General features: G+C 39.8%; 1 protein-coding gene across 2 annotated transcripts in view; it reads left to right on the top strand.

The window, feature by feature from the left end:
• The first annotated feature begins 350 nt into the window (after positions 1-350).
• ntf3 (neurotrophin 3) overlaps positions 351-24,276 on the top strand; it is a 37,013-nt gene continuing 13,087 nt past the window's right edge. Inside the window, exons 1-2 of one of the 2 annotated variants that reach the window (XM_054624677.1) lie at positions 437-471; positions 20,389-20,470. Coding sequence is in view for 1 of the 2 variants with exons in the window: in XM_054624676.1 (XP_054480651.1) it covers positions 454-471 (18 nt within the window). In the remaining variant the exon portion in view is untranslated. Of the gene's footprint in view, positions 472-20,388; positions 20,471-24,276 lie in introns of both variants that reach the window. The other variant, XM_054624676.1, reaches the window with a different exon arrangement.

Consider the following 24,276-nt stretch of genomic DNA (forward strand, 5'->3'; position numbering starts at 1 on the left):
CACACACACACACACACACACACACACACACACACACACGCTCCTAATTCGGTGTCCTAATTCATGTCAGCAGGCTCGCACCGACAGACAGTGGCAGCATGCATGCAGGTCTTTGCAGCAGCGTGCACCAAGAGCCATCTGTCCTGTAACAGAAAGAGCGGCGTAGATTATGTTGTCCAGAGAGAGAGAGAGGGGGGAGGGAGAGAGAGAGAGAGAGAGAGAGAGAGAGAGAGAGAGAGAGAGAGAGAGAGAGAGAGAGAGAGAGAGAGAGAGAGAGAGAGAGAGAGAGAGAGAGAGAGAGAGCATTACGCACACCCTGATCCTCTCCACAGAACCAGTGTGTCGCGCAGACAGAAGGCAGCCCTGAGAACGTGGGAAGTTTTGGCCAAAGGATTCAGTCTACAGATTAATCACCTTCATGTCGACTGTGTTGGATACTAACCCGCCGATGCTATGGTTACCTTTATTACGGTAAGAACTGCTTCACTCATTCTTCTTTTTGTTTTGTTTCTGACCCACAGAGCTCAATGTGTGCAACTTTTAAAGTGCACCAAACCGGCCGATGGAGAGCTGCTGGAGTAGCTTTCAGAAGTTTTTGGGGAAATTGCAGGATGTGGCACTGCTGCTCCTTCTAGATGGGCTGTGAAGTGCTCCAGATTAAATATTTACATTTTGTACAGCAGATGTGACGCGTTCTGGGACTTATGTCTTCCTCTGAACTTGAGCTTTGACAGGTTAAAAAAAATAAGAAAAAGTAGAATTTGAAACGTAAAGAGCTATTCACTAAGAACAAACTCACCTCTTCTACCAGTCTCTCTCTCTCTCTCTCTCTCTCTTCTTAGTCAAAAATGTATTTTTGACTAAGAAGACTTAAATGGCCAATATCTGCAAAAGATATCCAGTATAGCTATAACATTTTAAAACAGACACTTAAAAGGATTTGAAGATTTCTTTCAAAACTCAGTTTTGACAATTACAATCTCTCTCTCTCTCTCTCTCCCTCTCTCTCTCTCTCTCTCTCTCTCTCTCTCTCTCTCTCTCTCTCTCTCTCTCTCTCTCTCTCTCTCTCTGTGCACAGGTAGACAGAAGGGTTGGGTCTGGCTCTCTTACGCACACAAACATTGGAGACTCTCTCCTGCTGTTTGTTTTTGTTCACATGCACTCGGAAGTCTTGCTCTCTCTTTTCACAGCCGGTGTGTGTGCACGGGTCTGTCCCGGTGTGCACGGGTCTGTCCCGGTGTGCACGGGTCTGCTCAGGTCTGGCTCAGGTGTGGTTCATCTTGTGTCTCGTGGATTACCGACGCGCTAATTGTGCCTCGTTGTTCTCGCTGTTAGTGGGAGTGAAAGCTGAGCTGTCACAGTTTGAGCACAAAAGCACTCTTTAACTCCCTGCGCGCTCCCGTTTGTGTATACATGTGAACGACAGCCTGTGCGCGCACACGAGGAGGGGAGAGTGAGCGCGCACAGCTCCTCTTGGACGTCTTCTGAGGTCCTAAACTTTGTGTTTTTGGACAAATGCAACATTTATTATTATTATTATTATTATTATTATTATTATTATTTATTATTATTTATTATTATTATTATTATTATTTATTATTTATTTATTATTATTATTATTACTATTATTATTATTATTACTATTATTATTATTATTACTATTATTATTATTATTATTATTATTTTACAAGTTAGTGTCAAGATGTAAATGTAAAAAGTGTTCCACTTGTTTAAGGGGAAAACGTTTTAAGTTTGTCCAAATGAGATGTGATCATGTGCATGTAGCACTTACTATATTCGGATTAGTCTGTTGCAATTATTGTTTTCGTAGTAACTTGCCTCTGCACTATACTTTTGCTCTGGTTTATGCTTTAAGATGCTTGTTTAAGAAAGGAGATGCACTTATGACTTCTGGTGACTAGTAGTTCTCTTGAATACCTATGTTGAATACACTTCCTGTAAGTCGCTTTGGATAAAAGCGTCTGCTAAATGACTGTAATGTAATGTAATGTAATGATATCTATTTTGTGGAGCAAGTTTTGGTTATATGTATTTGCATGGATGTGTGTGCGTGTGTGCATCCATTGGTTTAGTTTTGCCCTCATACACCAGAATTTGAATCTTGTTGGGAGCTGTTGATGGGATTAGAGCCAAATAGCCCAGTAACCCAAAAATACTGCTTCTTCTTGCGTGCCCGCGCACGTGTCGACTCTGACAACATTACATGGACACAGATAACAGTGCTGTTATTAACAAGCGGGTTCAACATATGTGCTGCATATATCCGTCATTTCCATTCCTCCTTGTCAAAATTAACATTTCAGATGTCCAAAAAGTAATTATTTTTCAAAAAATAAATATGAATATGTAACTTTTGCCAGACATTCAAAATAACTTTTTGAATACTTGCAAGGAAAAACTTCCATTTCAGATAACTACAATCCAGTTGTTACCATAGTCATCATTTTAACCCCAAAAGAAAATATTACAGATAACCATTATAGCATTTTGAATATATCCAAAATACATTTTACAGTTACAATAAAAATGCAATGTCATCTACAATCAAGAGTATGACTAGAGACAATGCAAATGCAATCCGTTCTGGATATCCCAAAAGAAAGAAATGTGCCAAAATTGGACCCCTTCAGTTATGACTTGTATCAATTGGATTGTAGATATCTGAAATAGGATTTTTTTATTTTGTAAGAATTCTACTGCAGACGTCAAAAATGCAACTGTGTTTATCTGAAGTTGGCAGCCAAGTACACATCAATGGCAAAAGTGAGAGAGTTCTTCCTATAGGGGAGAATGACGTTGAATATATCTGAGAATTTATATAAGAAGACTTAAATGGCCAATATCTGCAAAAGATATCCAGTATAGCTATAACATTTTAAAACAGACACTTAAAAGGATTTGAAGATTTCTTTCAAAACTCAGTTTTGACAATTACAATCAAAGTTGTAGATATCCTGAAAATAATGTTTTTGTGGATATCTGACTAGTGGGAATAAAGAATAAGCTATTATGTGAATATCTAAAATGCAATTACAGATAGGAGTGTAGTTACATGGAAAACAAGCTGCCATGGCTGTGGTGCAGTTGTCTGACATGACATGTGGTCTGGGCAGCTTTGCGTAATGGCGCGAATCAGTGGAAGTCTTGAGCCTTTGGTGGACGCTTTCCTGCTGCTGTGGGAGTCCTCGTGTGTGTGTGTGTGTGTGTGTGTGTGTGTGTGTGTGTGTGTGTGTGTGTGTGTGTGTGTGTGTGTGTGTGTTGGAGTGTGCACGCGCTGGAGCAGCCGGAGCAGCTGTTGCAGTGGCGGATTTGACGCAGAGCCCCTCCTGACATGCCGGCACACAGCAGGACGAGGAGATTAGGTAGCAGGGAAGGCGGCGAAAGAGGGGCCGGTTCCATTATAGTGACTCCCTTTACGGGCACTTGAGTAAAAAATGGCCTCCCAGGGAAGCCTGAGAAAAGCTTTCTACTACTTCTGTGGGCTGTTGCGTGCACAACTTACATTTTGTGTTTTACTACAGGGGAAAAGAGATAAATCGCGAGCGGTGTGAACATATTAGGGGCTGGGCTCAGGGGACGAACATAAAGGAGATGAGGGTAGAAAGGGGCCAAAAGGTGGTTTAATACACTGAGAATGTTACTTTGGAGAGTTCCTCTTCTCCCTTTTTGGCTTAGCATTCCAGCCTTTCTGAGTGAATGTAACTCCCCGCCTCTCTCTACTTAACTCTCTCTTCCGGTACCTGTTTCATTAGTTGCACAAATTTATTTTATAAATGTTGCAGGACTTGTCTGGAAAAAAAACAGATGACATGAATAAACAAGGTGAATCTTAGCCTGAAGGTTTACGAAGCACGTTGCTGGTTTCAATTCACAGACAAACAGAAATAATGTGTGAGGAGAAGGCGAATGAGTAACTATAGGTGCCTGTGACAAAGGTCAAAAGTCAGATTAAGACTGAAATGTGCATTATAGGAAACACACTGCACATTGGAGGACATCTCATAAGGCTGCTACAGTGCTGAATATGACCCTGGTTGTGTGCATGAAAGCTTGCGCGTGTGAAAAACCTGTCAAGTGGGGATTGTGGGAAAATGTGCTTCCTCATGCTAATTAGAGGTTTGAATATAAAAATCACGCGATAGATGTGAGGTAACTTTCCGTTGTTCCATTTAACCCGCAACGTGGTCAATGATGATTTTTCATCAGCCAGACACGTAAAGAGGACATAGCGGTCTTTTCAGACTCACCAGACTGTTTTCAGACTGTCCCTGAACCTTCCTTTGTAAGAAATCTGTTCAGTCAGCATGTGATTTTTCAAATTTCTTCACCTCTCCTCATGATTTGTCTTTTTTTTTTTTTTACATAACTCTTCCAAAACAGCAAATGTCAGGAAAAGACTACCCATGTTGAATGATTTCTTCATCCCAAAAAAATTCTCCAATGATTATTAAACTTGTACTGACATGACAATAGGTATGTCTACTAACGTTTTAGTAGTCGATTCAAATACCAGGGAACTTCCACAATACTTTATAGCCAATTCGATACCATTTCGGTAAAAAAATAGAAACAAAATAATAAAGACTGATAGGTACTTTTAGTAGGTTATACAGGCCATTATTCCCTTTATAATATCTATTTTATATTGATGCGAAAATATCTCTTTCAAATATGTTTTTGTTAACCGTGTTTTATTTGGTGTTTATTTAAGCTGCTATGTTTATCAGGACCTCACTGTAAAATAGATTCAAAAGGTTAAATTAAAAAAAGAAGAAGAAACAACTGATTTTATCAGGTTTCTGATAATCTCTTTATCTTACATTTGAAGACATTATGATAATGCTATAAATTACTGTTACCTAATTTTCCCGGAATAGAGCTTGAACGCATCATAATGAGACTCAATGCAATCTCCATTAAGTTAGTAGTTAGCTCCGCAGGACTGTGCTACACACAGGGTGCTAACATTAACTAGCTAGATTTCAACACTTATTGTTCACAATGTAGCATAAGGTCAAAAACTACGATAAAGTACACGCTTTACTGTAGAAAAACAAGTACCGTCATGTTTGACAGGATTTTGGCAACAATTTAGTACCAAAATATCTGTTCTTGTGACATCCATACAAAACATTAACATTGGAAGATAATCATCATCTGATTTGTTTTATACAGATAAAACTTTGCAACGCACTGAACGACATCTCCTACATTGGAGGTTAAAATTACAAAGAGACCTGTTAATGGCCAGTATGAACAGGAGCAATGATTACACTGTGCCAGTGTTAACAATGGGCACTTGACTATTCTTTTCAGAGAGACTTTAAAAATTGTAAACTTGTCCTTTAACTCAGAGTTAATAATCAGAAACCCGTGACCCAAGGATCATTTGATTTGGCTCCAGATCCAAACTCAAATGAGACACTTTAATAATCTAGCCTCATTTGTGGTGCATTTGTCAAAATCTAGTTTGACAAGCCCAAATTATCCGGTCACAAGCTTTGATTAGATGTTCCAAGTATTCATTTTAATTGGAAATACGGAAAGAGGAAAAAGTTGATTCGGGACAGTGAATATAACACTGGAATTATCCAATTGCCATATCCTACCACTGGTGTTTTGTACAATTAGCACCTTCAAAAGCACCAACAGTGACTGAGGTCCACTCATCACTCTGCAACTCTCAAAGCACTTGAAAAAAGAAACGTTTCTCTCAGGTTGTTTCTGCTTTCTAAGACATTGAAGGGCTTCGTGATGAAAGTCAAGTGGAGTTTAAGTACTTTTCTAATAGATTTGCGTCAAATGTGGTGTTTGCAAGACATGGGGTCAAGCACCTTAAGGATTTGTCGGGCCTTTTCTAGCAGGTTAGTGAACATGAGTGACGTCTGCATGGATTCTGGGTACTAAAGTCCATTTAATCAACTACGAGGATGTTCCCCTGAAGTGATGCGAGTAAATGTGACACTTCATTCCAAAGGGATGAGAGAGACAAGAGATGTTCAGCTTGTGTTTAGGAACAATTTTGGATTTTTTTTCCTACACTTTCAATTCTATATGTTTCGCAGTTTCACCGCTCCGAGATGGTTTACACATTTAGCCAAGTGTTTATACGCTGCACATTCTTACGGCTAGTTAGAGCAACACACGCTGTGAGGGTTTGGATTGGACGGCGTTCCTGTGCTCAGTGGAAACAGAGCAGTGCGGAGGAGCAGAAACACACACACACACACACACACACACACACACACACACACACACACACACACACACACACACACACACACACACACACACACACACACACACACACACACACACACACACACACACACACACACACACACACACACACACACACACACACACACACTAGGACATTCATTCAGGGGAATTCATCCCTTTAACCTGTCACCTACCGTGATGTAAACAAGTTTAAATCTTAACTGAAATCCTAGCGCAGAAACAAAAGTTCCTCTCCTTGTCTTTCCCACAATTCCCCGAGACAGAGCAGATAGAGATCATATGATCCCAAGGTGAGGCTTCCCAGCAGTTCAGTCATATGACAGTTCAGCCCTCCTCTCTCTGTCCGTTTCGACCCGGTAATCTGCCTCTCTGTCTCAACAATTTTCTTTATCTCCCTCACATTCAGCGTCTGGATCTTTATGTCCCTCTTTTTGTTTCCCCTCACTCTTTACACCCCCCTTTCCAACTCTGTCTCCCCCTCCTATTTATTTCCACTCTCGCCGTCTCCATATTAAAAGGCAGACTCAGTGACCTCCTGATAACATCCCGATGCTGATACAGCTGATGACTGATAGACTGGTCGACTGGGATGAATTCCCGTACGGGACCCTCTTTCACTTACTTATCGGCCTTTGCTGATTGGTAATGTTTCTCTGTAGATTATATCCATGGATGTTGGCGTCTTTTATACCCACGTTGACCTACACCTCAGGCCTAGATCCAGCCTAGATTTTCACTGTATTGTAGAAGCTTCGTCTCTGTCCACCAGTATTTCAATAATACATTTATGGGAATCAGGTGATCAAATCGACACGCGCTCCTGTTTTCATTTTCAGCATTGGGGCTCATTTTAATCTGTTATAAATATAAAACATGAATGAATGAATGTGTTCATGGCTTTGATGTTGCAGCTGGTAAATGCAGAGCAACTTTCTAATTACTCTAAATACTGCTTACAAGACTTAATAATGCAACAATATCATAATTTATCTCTGGATTACATTTTATAGTGGAGTAAAAAGTACAATATTTGCATCTGAGATGTAGAGGAGAACAATTGGAAAGTAGCAGAAAATAGAAATACTCAAGTTAAGTACAAAGAACCTCAAAAGTACTTAAACATAGTACTTGAGTAAATGTACTTAGTTACTTTCCACCCATGCTGATGCAGCAGTTTGTAAGTAGCATTAGGCTGTTATAGCTGTAGGTTGAGCTAGTTTGAAATACTTATTAAAGTATTTTAATTGTTACCATCCAGGGGTTAGACCCCTCCAAAGGGTCACAAGTAGAATCTGAGGGGTCAGGATATCATTAATACTGTATAAATCTCTCTGTTAATTAATACGGTATAAATACTGTATGTCTTTTCTTTTTTTTTACTTTTCTCTAATCTCTGCTCTTTTTTGTGAAGTATTTTATTATTTGACAGATTTAAGGCCTGAACAGTATTAAAATCTTAAATCTGAAAACTCAAGCTGTCGGATAAATTTAATGCAATTAAAAGTACTGAATTCCCTCTGAAATGTAGTGGAGTAGCATAATACTGCACGAATACAGTACAGAGTAAATGGGCCAAAGAAGAGCCAGATGGGCTTCTTTAAAGGTTATGCACATATTTTCCATCATATTTGGTAGTCATCCTCATCCAATGTGCTTTTGGATTATATTTAGTGATTATATCAGATTAAGATCTGGGGTCTTTTGCCAGTAAGGCGATTACGGTTTCCTAATTAGAGCTATGAAACTACAACCAGAGTCAAGTCAAATTTGCTTAAGATTAGTCAGTTTCAGCAGAGATTTACACCATCTGTGTGATTTCTTGTTAATCCGCAAAACAAAAGCCCATTGTATAATTTGCTGAGACATGGAGATGTTGTTTTGACCACATGTTTTTACCATATTTCACTGCTTTTACGTCACCCACCATGAAAAAGCTGGAAAAATCCTTGTTTCATTAAGGATTCCTCCACAGTGATAGATTCCCTTTTTAACTATTTTAATGGTCTCCAGAAATCAAATTTAAAGCTCCATCTAGTCTGATGGTTCGTCTTAAACTACCTGTTGTATAATCACAGCTCAAATACTTGGGGATTGGCCATCTTTGTTTTCTCCCTATAGAATGTTATGCCTATAGGTGACATCTGTTTGGACTGATGGTTCAGGTTGGTGTCCACCTTTGATATTCGAGCTGACAGATGTTCAGACAACCTGAGGGTGAAACCACCCACTCACACACACACACAAACCCAATTCCCTACTTCTCTTCTCGTTTGGTTAAACTTTATCCCTAACATGAGACTAATCCTGACTTTAATCCTCGCCCCGAAGACACAGCCCTAACCCTCAACGTGGCCCTTGAGGAAGTGAGGATTGTAGTTGAAAAATATCCGCAGGGGTTTAACATCATATATTGCTGCCATCCCATAAGAACCATGCATATCCAAAATATCAATGATGATCGTATTTCAGATAATCGAAAAGGGTTTTTAAATGGCTACCTTTGTTCGAGTATGATGATTTTTCTTAAACAAAAAAGGAACGTTTATTCACCAAAATTGGAGATACATTACATGGTTTTCACTTGCAGTTAATCTTCACGGCAGCTATGTTTACACACAATGTGAAAGTCAAGTTGTAGAGCTTCAGATAGGTAATCAAATTGAAATGGCTTTATTGGCGTGATCATAATCAGATACAGTAGGGCCAAAGCCTTGTATGATAAGTGACATTAGTAATGTGTAATCTGTCATTGTTGCCTTTAGACTTTATGTAACTTTGACAAATGTTGGGTGATAATTGAACTTGAAAGCCTGGACTGATGCAAAAAGTGTGCGTGCGGTGTGGCAGAGCCGTGGGTGAAGGTGTGGGGATGGTAGATGGGTAGCAAAGGTATTTATGTTGAAAACCGAAAAAACAAATCTCATTGCTCTTTATTGTTATGGCAATATGGCTTCCTGTTTTCTGGAGAATGGATTTCATTATCTTCGCTCCCATTACAGTTGTGTCTGGTGTTGCTGCTGGGTAATTATTTTTCAAGTTAGCTTTTTATAAGTGCTATAGAAACCTGGGCGTACCCGGCTTGGTCAGTTCCCCTCTGCGTCTGTAGGCCTATGAGACACACAATACTTTTTAACTAACTCCACTGTAAACCCATTCAGGTCATTATTAGAGGGTCAGAGCATCTGACGTATAAAATGCAGGGCTGTTCTCGACCCAAAAAAATCTTTAGTCGACTAACACTCATAGGATTTGGTCAACTAATTAATCAGTTGGTTTAACCAACAAATCTGTAAAATGTAGTTTCTTCACAAAGAATCACATGAAAAATGAAAAGTTTCTTGGAGAGAAGTCACTCAGCACGAAAAAGCATAGAAAAATAACTAGTCGTCTCAAGGAGTCTCAGACCAAAAGAACAGAATAGTTGACTAATATATTGGGGGGGTTTGAGACGATGGGTGGGTGACACAAACCCAAGACTTTCACCCAGTTAACCCCTGGTCATTTCCAATGTGAAACATCAATGTTTTGTTACATAACTACCAAACATTACTAACGACAGTAACTTAACACAAGCGTAGTTATTCTACAAAACAAACATACTCATTTGAACTAAACCAAGATTGTTTCCTAAGCCTAACAAAGTGTCTTTGTTGCGTAAGTAAACCTAAAAACGGTTGGTACAAGTGTTGGTATTTGACAAGTGCAGAATTTCAGTGTCAGTGTTCTTGTAAGGCAATGTTCTCTAATGTTGCTTTCTAGAACTGATCTGAACTGAACTAAATCTTTATACGAGCTTTTCAAAGCCTTATATCAAACAAATCATACAAAAAATCAAATTTCCTTAAATCAATAACAATTGTTCTGAATTTTTACGACTTCCAACATGTTGCAGCTGTTTTGTGACATTATTCTTACATATCATGGTGTTTTTATAATAATATGCCCATTTGTGGGTTTGCATGCTCTTTTATTTAATCACAAAATATATTGATCTGAAGCACAATACAAACCAGATTTCACCATATTGTTTTGCTTTATATGGTTTTCAAAGCATGAATAGCCTTAGGCATGAGCACAGGATTGGTGGAAGATGAAAGTAAAAATAAAGATTAATTTTGGAATTCATTGTCACATATTTCATCTCAGCACTAAACCTCATTATATCGCTTTAATACTGATCAGCACAACATTTTTACCGCAGTGCGTGTGGAGGGTCAGTGGTGGTTAGTTTGTTTGCATCTAAACACAAAATAAATATGGAATGGTTGTGGGAAAAGCATGACCGCCTTTGTACTAGAAGTTCATAGCATGAGAGACAAAGAGCTGAACAGTCATCATAGCTGTTACAGTAACATGCCAAAGCAAATGAAGTCCAATAGCTTCATTCTTTCAAATTTACAAATACTGTAAACAACAGTGTCATGAGCAGTGAGTTAATAACGTGACAGCCTTACAAGAACAGTACATCTCTTTCCAATGTGTGTTATTGCTTTTCTATGCCTGATCCTAAAGATATTAGTTCATAGCATTGGACTAATATCCACAATCAAACAACTTCGATTAAAGAGAAAGCTTTTATTTTGGAAAGACTTTCGATATCCAGAAAGCTTTCAACAGGAAAATAATTGGAGTGAATTAGAACCAATTAGACTAGAGAACCACACTAGCTGGAAGCTGCTTTTTTCACCAATATTCCACTTCTACATTATTACCGATGTACTTGTGCTGACATGGAGCACATTTTAGATGTGGCCCTAGGCCTACGTGCACACCTACTCATCTCTATGTTATTTGCATGAAATGTGTCAAACTTGATAGCAATGCAACAATGCAACATTTTCGCATAAACTTCTATACAATCAGACTTCTTTTTCAACCAGAGGAGTCCCCCCTGCTGAAAGAATGCGTTTAAGGCACTTCAGCGTTGGCTGCACTTCTCAGAACCGAACATTACAGCATGTTCTTTATTTACAATTACTTATAAATACTGCCATTATTCATGCTCGTGTCACTGGAAGCATGATTTGTCCTGGCAAGACCAGATGATCAGCCCATGTGTTTGTTTTACTGTGAGAACGTCTGCAGTGTCTCTGTGTCAGTGTGAGAAAAAATGTGTGTGTTGAAATAAGTGCATCCCCTCTTATAAAATAATCACTGACTGTAAAGTTGGAGAAAGTAGGTGCCTATTTATCGAGCTGGAGCATATGCTAATTTGACATTGTGGGCTTGACCGGAGTTTAGCTGCAATGCCAAACATATTTTTAAAAACTGCACCTTCAGCATTTTGAAAGGGAAGACAACATTTCATTTTGGCTAATGAAAACCGCTGCTTTGACATACCGAGAACAGTGTCAGGTAGTGTGTTTACGGTCCTTTACAGGCAAACCCCTCATATCTTTAAACAACGCCTTGTCAACACAATTTTCCGGTACAATAAAATACTTTACTGTTTGCAGATGCTGCTAAGAGTGGCTGAGGATCAGAACAAACATGTTTTATGAAGCCTTCCATTTGCCAAATGGGACAAAATCTGCAGCCAAAGAGTTGGCAGGTTGTTCGTCTTTCAGCTTTAATGCTCTCTGCTGTCAGAGATCAAAAAGCAAGACAATGATGGATGGCACAAAATTGAAACATATTGTCTTTGTAGAGGTGTACTGTATTCTCAGTATTGACTGATAAAATGATACGGTTGGGGTCAGGATTTGTCTCCTGGATTGAGAGATGAGACGTGGGATTGCCAGTTATTTAAGCACAAACAGCTCACCTGCCGCTGCTTGAACACTTTGTATCTCGCTGTGTGGGGAAGACTTTTTTCAGGCTGGAGCCAAAAATATCAACGTCTTATTTGAACAGACTGGAATGACACATGGACAGGAGGCCCAACATGTGAGCACATACTTTGTTCTTTACTGGCGAGAATGTAAAGGTGCTCAATTAAAATTTTGACTTATCGTAAGACTGTTGACCCCAAAATGCTTGTTTATGGGGTCACAAAGCATCTTGAAATATTGAGGACCTAACTAACCACCAGATTTTGTAAAACAAATTGCAAACAAATATGATTGTTTGAGTGACTTATGATGACCTCAGCTAAACCAGGTTTGTAACAAGCTCTCGGGCCGACAGGACAAAAAAGTAACAAGTGTTAAACATCCGTCCAGTCAACGATGTGAATAACGCTGTCCTTCCTTTAACCATGGGATACACAGGCAGTGAAAGAAATTTCAGTCATTTTCGATCGTTCAGAAATCCATCGTGACTTTTTTTCCCAGCAGCCCGGCAAGTCTGCTGCTGTTGTTGTTGACGCTTGTCGAAATTTAGTGCAGTTCATTCTTTTATCACTCAGTGGAAGGCCGATCATGTGCGTCGCATGCGGCACATTGCGTTAATGAATCATTCGATCATTCGAGACCTTATCTAATTTACCATGGTTTTAGAGCTAATTAATGCTAATTATTCGAAGGAGATGCGCAGATTTCTCTCCCCCACTGGGCATCAGGGCCTGAATGTACCGTGGAAGAAAACAAACACTGATGTCAAAAGATTAAAAGGAGGGAGAAAAAAACAATTTCAGAAACTTGGAGGTTTCATAAAAGGTCATACCTGGTGAGTTATCGTGTCAGTGTAATAAGAAATACTGGGGATCTCCAGGGGTGTCTTTTATGTATTTAAGGCGTACTTAAGGGGTTCTCTGTTACTCTGTGGTTCCTAAGGCCAGATCTTCATAGGGGGCCTCAGGGAAAAACAGCTTGCTGGTTTCCCCACTACCCCTCCATTCCTCTAACTCTCTGTGCAATATGTACAGGTATTTATCTCCACCCGGAGAATGTTCCAATCTCTAGCATATGTCAGTGAGTGAATGAGTGTTCATCCCTGTCTCTGTCCACTGCAGAGCAGAGATGGCAGCTGCACAGAGCTGATGCAGACATCTGCACACAATAAAACATCATACAGTGTATCTATTGTGTGAGATGTGTGAGTGAAGAACAAGTTTTAATCACTTGTGGTCTAGAAGGGGGGTTAGCTGATCGGGTTTGTATTCATTCAATCAAACATTACATCAGTGCTCCTTGCAATAAAGGTCTTAAAAGATGATTATGACTCAGACCTTCTTTAAGATCACGTAATAGGCCAAGCCCAAATTAAAATTAGCATCGGAACAACAACGATGCATCGACCAGGCTAAATGACCGGTCCATCCTTTAGTACGGCTTTAAGCAGTGGTTAAAACAAGTTTGGATGCTTGGGCAGGCCAATGTCTAGATCTGCTCCAGCCTTAGACCACAAGGATCCATGGACTCTGTGTCAAAACTGTTGAAACTGTTAAAGTGTCCTCTAGTTGAGGTATTTTACTGTTCCCCGCAATATGCAAAAATACAGTCAGCCTTTTTGGAGCGTTCTGGGTCTCCCGGCCTATTGCCCACTTTGCCCTGTTGATAATCCAGCCATGGCCCCCTGGACTATTAATCCAGGAAATACTAGCATCATATTAACACACACACACACACAGATACTGAAGCAGGGTCAAAGCCACTGTTGAGCCGTCTACAGTCTATTCCTGTATCTGTGATTCTATTAGGCTTGGCACCGGATTAGCTCTGATCTCTGCAGCTGATTTGGGTTGGTTATTACGACCCATTACTGCTCTGTCCCTCACTCTCGCACATGGACCACGTAAGGGAACATTCAGATCTAACACATCGCCCTCATCAACCTGCTCCCGTGTTGCGCCGTCGATCGCACTCTGTGGGGACGTTGTGGATTGAAGGGTGATATGAGGTGAGGTTCATCGTAAATGCTACTCAGACGGGCTTTCAACAGAGAAATGTTGGAACAAAAGTGCAAGAAAAGACGCAGGGCATGGGAGAAAGAGCAAAAACATCTGCCCGGTGCACGTTTGTGTGTGTAACCCCAGTCAGAGCGGGTCTCGTCAGATGATGGAAATCCAATACTGAGGTCAGTCCTGCTGTGTCTGTCTGACTTGTTGTGTAAGAAGGAGACTGACAGGGCCTCCCCTCCCTTTCACACCAGGACTAATCAGGCGTGTCAACTCCGCTGCACTCGTTTATACAATAGATAGAGCAGGAACAGACATGTGCCACTGAGGGTCAGGAGTCTTCCAGTTTGCTTTGCCACCCAAACACTTGAGTAGCTGGTTTCGTTCATTAGATTGTGTCTTCGGCTGTGAAGCGTGAAGGCTCAAATAAAAAGACATAGTGCTCGTTATGATGTTCCCTGCATACTGCGGGGTCTCAATGGTACATGGGAACCTACTTCTGTAGCAGTGCTGCACTTTCTCTAATTTAATATTATTGAGTATGCTTTCTTTAGTGTATAATCTAGATCACATTTGTGGCCGACAAACCAAACACTGGCTCTGGATAGTTCTCCAACACGCTTGTGAGAAGTTTCAGATAGTTGCATCCTGCAACCTCACTGCTAGAAGCTGCCAATTCCTACACACCGGCCCTTTAAGGCTTCACTTGGCAAGACCTTCAAGGGAAACTCCACTAATTGTACATGTCAAACTCAATGTACTAGTCACGCAGAGAACTACTACATATATATATAGACCATGAAACTGTTGTATAATGTAGAGGAGCCTTGGCAAGTGACATCACTTGAACTTGATGACACAAAAAGCTTGAGTAACAAACTGGGCATGTAGATTTTTAAAGAAATGTGTCTATACTTGCTTCTGTTTAGACCATTATCTTCTTAAATTGGTCCCTGACAAGTCCCTTAACTTTATGGAAGTCCAATACCAAATCGCTGAAGTAAATTTTAACTTCAGCGATTTAATTTTTATTTTACCTAAAACACAAATTAGGGTTACAACAAAGTACACTTCACCTTTATTATTACACCCAGTGTCACTCACTAAAACACATTGTGTGCATCTTTGAGGCACTATGCACATGTTGAATCCATTTCCCTTTGCAAAGCCAACTTTCTATTATATATAAATGTTGGGCTGACATTTTTATAGCTTTATTAGGGATGACAGGAAACAAGGGAAAAGAGACAGGGAAGGACATGACTCGGACCGGAGACATAGTGCTTTATGGATGGTGTCTTTAATCCCTGAGCCAAGGGCTCTCTCCCGAACTTGGTTTAAAGGGGAAGGTATCTGTGCACTTTCCCTAAAAACGTATCCTGGGCAAGCCACATTTGGTACATCACAAATATGTGAGCCAATCCACTGTCTAATATCTCCAGTGCAAAGTGTAATTATCAGTATAGAATGCAAAAGTTTGCATTAGCAAAGTGAGTAAATGTTGATAGCAACTGTGTGCAGTTTTACTTTTTGTACTGTTTGTTAAGTGAGTAAGTTAACTGGAAGTTACTAACATTTTTTCCTGCCTTTGCTAGTGCATCGCTGCATGTCTTTCCATGTTGTAGATCAGCGGAATAACGTAAATGTATTGGAAGTAATGTGTATTGCATTGTGCATGCGCATCCTTGTGGCCTGCACAAGAAAAAACAAAAAGGAGGCCCGCTGATTTTTTTCTGTGGCAGTATACTAGAGGTCAAAAACTCCCCAGTGAGCCTTTTAAGTTACCTTCTCTGCTGGACTTTTCCCTACCTTCACTGAGCAGCGGGGTTTGTGTGCAGTTGACTGATGTTAAAGTTCAAGTGTTAAAGTTCAAAACTCTCAGTTACAAATCAATGCCATTCAAAGTTTATTTTCTCTGAGCTGTCGGGGGAAATCATACAAACAAATTTGACAAGTAATTCTGAAATGTTCGCTTTGTATTGCTGTTTTACATGGGTTCGCGTAAGACCACTCATGGGTGTAAATTATCATTTGTAAGGGGGTCAGTCCTGCAGGAAGAATGGAGCTGGTTCAATTCTTGTTATTGTGGGTTTTAGCTGATGGATGGACTTGCTGACAGAAAGGTAACAGCTATAAAAGTCCAATGTCTTGCCAAGACAATACAAACTGGAATTTCACTATAACACCATCTAAAGCTTAGGAATAACAGAAAGTCATTCCAATGAATGATTGCGGTTGTCCTTTGTTCCACTTCATACTATTACCAGTACATACAGCCGTTACTGTATTAAGTTACAATGGATGTTAAAGGATCAAATGGGGGTCATGTTTGCAAACACTGTCGACTTTTAAACATTTATTCCAGTCACAAGTACCGGTCCCCGTCGGGAAAAACCCTCTCTGGCTGGTGGCCTATAGAGTTGACATGATTTACATTTTTCGTAATAAAATTCATGACTTGGGAATTATGACAATGTATTTTAGAGAAACAAGAGGGATATTCTATCTTTCTTCTTTCCATGAGTCTGTACCTGTAGGTTTGTACGTACGTATGCACATATACTTTTCAAATTACACTTGTACTGCGTGCTCGCACACACACAACAATTTGACCTTAACACGCTCACTAATCTTCCATGCAAGCTTTTAGTGCCCGGCTCACACACACACTTTGACACCACTGTCATTCTCTGAAACGCACACGCGAACGCACACCAAAAACTCTTTGCAACCGCACATGTACACAAACTAGATTGCTCAAGGGACAATGCGGATGACTCACCTGGCTGGTGGCAGCCAAACATTCAGAGGGTAATTCACTGTTATGATTGGAATTCTGCCCTTCCCTTCTGTTACCTAAATACCCTGGGGTTGAAAAGAGAGCAAGGTGGGAGACGAGAGGGAGGATAAGCCGCCTGACTTAACAGCCTAAATCACAGAGTGGGGCTTCAAATTTACACTATTTGCTCAATTAAAATGTGGTGTTAATCATGGTCACTTCACTTCCAAACTATACAACTATAAAATGTCTTAGAGTTATAATTTTGCCATTAAAGATTTGATTATCACTTGTCTGTACGCTGGATTCGAAGCTACATCCAGCAGCCGGTTAGCTTAGCCTGGCAAACGCTCATAAAAGCAGCATCCCTAAAGCTCACTAATTAACATGTTAAATCTTGTTTGACGCATTTTGTACAAAGATGTAAGAGTAAAATTTATTTTACAAGGGGTTATTAGCTTGACGCAGGAACTAGCTGGAGTCTTGTCATGATGGCGAGGTTGCTTGGCAACCAGCAGAATTGACTGCACTTTGCCAAGAAACAGATACCTAACCCACTTTAAAAACCACAACATGTTGCTTTTAGGTTTCGCTTTTTAAACTGATCAAATTATGAAATAGCTTCATGTTAAAGTCTGGGGAAAGTACAATCTAAGATTTGTTTCTTAACACATAGCCATGTTGGAAAAGAATTGCTGAAAACATGAGAAACGACTACCCACTATAAAGTGCTAAATTGTCTTTAACTAGATTGGATTTCACACCAGGTTTCCCACCACGACGTTGCAAAACCTTTCTTTAATCTATACCAAAGCACATCCATGAGTTAAAGCTATATTTGTACCTGCCTTCTGAATATCGTATTCCATTCCGGTTTCCAATGTAACAAAAGTGTGAACCGAGTGGTTAGACACATTATCATTTTTTAGATTCCTTGATAATCTTTTGACTTGCACCACAGGTTTATGGTATCCAGCGCTTAAGAATTCCAGGATGTGTAAAAAACCTGCAAAACTTCTCTGGCTTTTCCTGATTTCCCTTATCCTCATTCCCCCCAAAAAACACATGGTGGGGGTTTGAGATTTTAAAATAATGCAGATAAACCAGTTAATTGCAATCAGTTTCCTATTTGTACCGCTCTGCCTCTCGTGCACATGCTGACCATTGGCAATGTTTTAATCCAACCATCAACTATGTGAGTTTTTGATTTTACATAAACATCAGTTTGGCTCTCTTGAGCTGCTTGAAACCACTTTGGCCATTTCAGGACCACAGAAGCCATTTGTAAATAGTTGTGTAATTGAAAAGGAGCCACTCAGCATAGCATTTGTTTCCAGGTATATCTTAACCTATACAACAGATGTTCCTAGTAGTGTTCATCACATTATCTCTCCTTGTTGTGACACCTCAACAGCTCAGGACGTCCTCTCAAGTGTTGATATGGCAGTTCAGTTTTTCTGTGATGATGAATTATAATTTACAGAACAAGTACTTGGCTGGAAACTTAAGGACGGACTGGATCTCCCACTCTCTCTCTCTCTCTCTCTCTCTCTCAGTCTCTCTCTCTTTGCCATAACATCTGGAGTCAATTGGACAGTATTAGGGCTCAGACATCGCCGGGTGAAAATCCCTCTGGAGGATTTGGCACACTGCTCGCTAAGCTCCATCACTAAGCGCCCTGACTGCATCATCACTGGGGTCTCCACGGTGACTGCAACGCACACCTATCAATCGCCACCGTCTCAATTTGATACGGTTGCGGTTTCCTGAGCCAGCAGGTTTACTGTTTGGAGCCACAAGGTCTCAACAGATGGGTCAGGGGTGTGTTTTTTGGTTTGAGATAATCTAGCGTGATATCGGTTATGAGTGCAACTGGTAAAATTTAATCAGCGGTTTGGCTCATACTACCTGACGAAATACAAATATGAAAGACTTATAGTTCTTTCTATTGCCAAATAGTTTAGAGTGATTTAAGGAAACATTATTGGTGGTCCACGCTGGACAACAGTTGTGTCTTTAAGCCCAGTGCATGTTTATCAAAGTCTGGTTCAGGGACAATGCATGTCAATGGGGTAAGAATTTATATCTAGATTTTTCTAAATATTGGCTTTATTTTGTGATATATCTTTTACAAAAAAGTTTATCTCATTAGTTTTTAGCCTGCATTAAGTGTATTTGTTTCTTATCAGTAAATCACATGATGTTCCTTATATGACATCTATATTCTCCTCTTCTGTCTTGACAAACCCCTGTTTTTTCAGGTGGTTTTTCAAGTGTATTTGTTTTAATCTAGTGACAGTCCTATTTTGGAATTCAGTCATTTGTTTAATTAGAAACATAATACTCCATAACGGTGCACATGACATGAGAAACTTTCTGCTTTTGTTTATTATATGAAGCTTAACTAACCACCATTTTATCAAACTTTTAATCAAATTTGGATAGACTGTTTGCAGTCTCAGTATATCTGCAACAGGAAAGATGGCTGTTAAACCTGCACAAATAAGACAGAATGAAACCCTGTGAGCACAACCAAAGAGTGAAATTCACTCCTAACTGCCAAGTAAAGAGCGTCTCGGTGCTCCTATGCTATTTTCACTAATTTAAATTTGGATAAATTGCTTACATTTGGCACAAAATTGTGTCCTTTCTATGCAGAAACAGTCAAAATGACAAAGATCAACGATAATAGCTACAGGCAGTTACAGTGAAATACTAGTCTTCTGAAAATTGTTGGTTACTGAGGTGCATTAATAAGGGGTTGGGATGCAGTGACATGATGCAAGTTGTGACATGAAACATAAATGAATAAATCTCCCCTACATGTCATTTTTGAAAATCCATGAGAGGAAACTGAGAAAAGAATGAATTAATAATACGGTTATTATATAAAAGAATAAACAAATTGATGGTTTGGATGGTAGTGGCTGTCTGGCCAGCCCCTCCTCACAGCAGACGCATTGGCCCCAACGTTGCCACCTAAATAATTGAAACCAGACCCCCAAAAAAAGGTGCAAATTGCACTAAGCTGCTAAACTTTATGTGGCAATCATATTATTGGGGCAATATCTTTTGTGAATTAGACCGTGAGACAGGGGATGTGAGCTGTTAAAAATGGTGCTATGATCGGCCACAAACCATTCATGTGAAATTGCCCCTGTAAAAAAGCATTTTCCCTCAATTACACTGCTGCTGTTATTAGATTTTTTGGTGAGGCTCTATGTTTTTTTGTGGGTTTTTTTTCCTATTCCAAACAGCCCCTTAAAATAACACTTTTATTTAATTTAGAAAATCCAACATTGTATTTAAATTGCTCATATTTAAAACTATCTGCTGTTTGGTGCTGAGCAGGTAGAGCTGCCTGCTCTACGGCTGAAAATTAGGTTGATGAGATTGGAGTTTTTGTGCTGGAAAACCAAAACGCTGAACTAAAAGATCTTAAAATATAGCTGTAATTTTTTCTTCTCCCCCCCCCCTTTTCTTCTCTCTTATCTTCCTCTTTCCCATCTTGGTCTTATCTCTCCTGGTTGGCTTCCATACTGCTGTCTCGCTGCCAAACACGGACCAGGCTGCCTCCATCATTACTTCATGTTAATCAGACAGATGGGCCGGTGTCTGTCCTGCTCTAACACGCTACTCCTCTTCTGCCGGTAAACACCACTTTTCCTCTTCATGCCCTTTACTTCAAGATGCAGCTGAGGGGCATGTCTTCAATTATTTTGGCCGATTAGGGCATGTTATCACCGCCACACCCCAATGAGGTTACCGTAAATCACATCCTAGCTGTACTCTGTCAGTCAGAATTTCTGCATTTATACTTCATGCATATTCAGAGGAGCGATGGGGTGGATAACAATAATAAATATGATTTTTTTTTCAAGTATTTAGAAAAAAGGAGATGTTTAAAGGCCTCTTTACAGAAAGAACTGGTCCATTTTTTTTTTTTACATATAAGCATGTAAAACTCTAATTAGCTATATTTCTAAATGTTTTAGAATTTCTGATTGCAGAAATATCAAATCTTTGTGCGATGATGATGGTGTTGTGGTTTATTTTCTCTGCCCCTTAGTTCTGTACTATCTGTGTTCATCATGATTCAGTATACACACAAAAAACAAACAACCACAGGCATGAACACACACACACACACACACACACACACACACACACACACACACACACACACACACACACACACACACACACACACACACACACACACACACACACACACACACACACACACACACACACACACACACACACACACACACACACACACACACACACACACACACACACACACACACACACACACACACACACACACACACACACGGAACAGAGGGAAAGAGTTTCTGCACATATTTAGTCAGATAGACACACTGGAGTTTTTGTATGATATCTAATTAAAAGCAATATCTCTTTTTTTTTATTCATCCACAAACACGTATTGATTTACAGCATTTTTAAAATAAACTTCTGACTTCCCAGGAAACAACTTGGATAGGTTTGGGCAACAAAACTACTTGGTTGAATTAAGGAAAGGTCATAGTTTGGGTTAAAATACCTATGGAAGTGGCGTATGGAACTACACAAGTTAGGTGACAAAAAAATAAATAACTCAAATATCTAGGATAAAAAAAACTGCGGAAGCCACATGACAAATAAGTCACTGATGGGGCTTGGTTGATGTTGTAAATTGAAACTGCAACAAAAGTACTTGATAAGGTTTAGTAAAACATAAAGGCTTCAAATAAGTACATTTGTTTTTTGAATTACAGACTTGAATTAAAATAAATCGGTGTTGACTTTTGTTTATACATGGGACATGAACAGCAGTCTCTTGGATTAAAGTCCTATGTTGACTCACTCATTGAGCCTGACTTCCTCCCTAGACTATATATATAATTTGACCTCCACTAACTCTGATTGGAAACAGACTTGTGTTTGGTCAAAAACAAACGTAATCTGGGAGAAAATAAGTTCCCCTCGAAGCGCAATTGACAATGCTGTTTCATACATTTTTAGGTAGACCAGTCTGACACCAGCTGTTCACTCATTCATTAAATGCTCCATGGCAGTGATACTCAACTTACGAAATTTGGGCTCAAGGTAGGATGGCGGTTGGTGAATAAGGTACTAATAAAATAAAACTCATCAATATAAACTAAGACTAAAACTAAAACTAAAACTAAGGTTTTTTTTAAAAAAAGTGCCAGTGGAGGATCCCCGGATAGTTAAATGTTGTTTTAATCACTGGCTCCTGACCTCTTGTCAATTTGGGCAAAGCAAGATGAGTCACCCTGCTGATTATCTAGGCAACAGGATTAATAAACAGTAGTATTGGATTTAGATAATGTGCATGCACTTGCTCATACGAGTTACACACACACGCACACACACACACACACACACACACACACACACACACACACACACACACACACACACTTTTCTCCTCTGTGTATTTGAGGCCCCTCTTTCATGTGGGTTAGATTGGCATTCCTAATGTTGGGCCGAATCTCTCAAAACACGTATGCAAAAAACACAAACTCAACAAAGCCAGACATGATCTGACTTACATTGCCATTGGCTCCACTGACAACAAAACAGAAGCACAAACACACACATAGACACACACTTGCTATCTCTTGATGCATGGAGCGGTCTCTTGGCTTAGAAAGTTTGTTTTTTGACTTTTTCTTGTTTTGTGGTGACATTTTTCATTTACAAAAGGCAAAACTGCTGCACATTCAAAAAGAGAGGTAACACCAAACGCAGCCATATCTTTACTTTTTAATGTCACATTTGGCATCGTTGTTCTTCAGAGAGAAAAAGATTCCTGCAAAACAATTGATGAGATGGAGAGAGAGAGAACAAGGAGAGAGGGAGGCTGGATGGGAGAGAAAGGGCAGCTGATGGAGAAGATTAAAGAACTATGTTGGAAAACAAAAGTACCCTTGAAGACTGGGTACTTTTGTATGGGGCAATATCCAATAGATAATTGAAATATAAGGAATGAGCCCAAAAAGGGCCAAAGTATCTAAATCAAGTCTAAAGGATAAAACACTTTCAAATTATCACATTTCCCACGGTCTTTGAACCCTCCCCGGCAGAATCATGACAAAATCAAAGCTGTAAATAGTGCTATTTCGTCAAAATTACTATAAATCACAATATACCATGTGCCCTTACCAGATAAACAAACGAAAGTGAAATTCTGTGCTCTTAAGTGCAACTCTGTGAAACCTCAACTGAACTGCATGCTGTTTACACAAAGCAAATAGGAGAGGTCAAGAGAGGCATTGTAAAAATGTAAATAGTTCAATATGTATAGCCCTTTATTGTGGGCACTTCTAAAAATGTTGTAAATAGATTACATTTTTTCCATTTCTTTGTAAATAATTTACCAAAGAAATTAAATTTGCGCTTTTTCTTTTTGATGATTCTTTTCCTTTCATTTATGGCATTATAACTGTTAGTCTGCATTAAAGACATTTTTGAGTTCTCTCTACTTCTAGCCATGATTGTGCTGTTTCAATAGAGGTTCATGACTTATATACTGAAGTGAAAAACAAGGCCTCAGTGAGTGATCATGGGACTCATGGGGAACATGGCTTCCTTGCCCGGTGGCATGGATCCCATCCCTGCGGTTGATCTCCACAACAGCACATGATATAATAATGGTGCTTGACCTGCATGGCCCAAATTAAAAACACAACGCCCGTCCAGTCCAGAAACCTGCCTGTCCTCCTGCTAAGACGCTGCCGCGCTGAGGCCGATTATCTGCACCAATCCCTCAGGAGTTAAAAGCTCAGGGGGCGTGAGCTCACACCAGACCGCGTGCAAGAAACATTTTTTTTGTTGCGCAATTGGAACCTAATCATGGTGTCTCGCATTTGTGCCCCGCCTACTGCGCATTTACAATATGTGCGTTTTCCCCCCCGTGCGGCGGCTCTAAGCCTTCAACTCGAGCTTGAATCAGATTAACAGCTTCAGTGAGCGTGGAGAGCGGGCCAGCCAAGGGTGCTGGCAATTTACCCAGCTCTGTTTGCTGGGGGAATGATTAGCGCTGGTATTTTGAACTCGGAGAGGGAAATGTGCAAACACACTGATGGAGGAAGAGCTTAGGAAGTTACAAACATGCACACCGGTACCTTTATAAACACTGTTTGCATTGGATGAACCATTTTGGGAGATTTGGTGAACAATGTTTAAATCGAAAATTGAAATTTATGAAAAGAATATGTTTTTTTATGTAAAAGTTGTAAATAAAATTGGCCAAATCCTTTTGTTTCTGTGCAGAGGGTATTAGAGTTTGTGTGGGCTACTTATGAATTACATAATACGCTTCCTCTTTGTGAATGGGGCTTTAGACACAGGCGGATAGATGAAAGGAGTGAGGTGAGGCTGAATATGAGCATATCAGCATGTGAGATGATGAGTGGATGAA

This window comes from Anoplopoma fimbria, chromosome 23 (genome assembly GCF_027596085.1).
Source record: "Anoplopoma fimbria isolate UVic2021 breed Golden Eagle Sablefish chromosome 23, Afim_UVic_2022, whole genome shotgun sequence".
Taxonomy (NCBI): Eukaryota; Metazoa; Chordata; class Actinopteri; order Perciformes; family Anoplopomatidae; genus Anoplopoma; species Anoplopoma fimbria.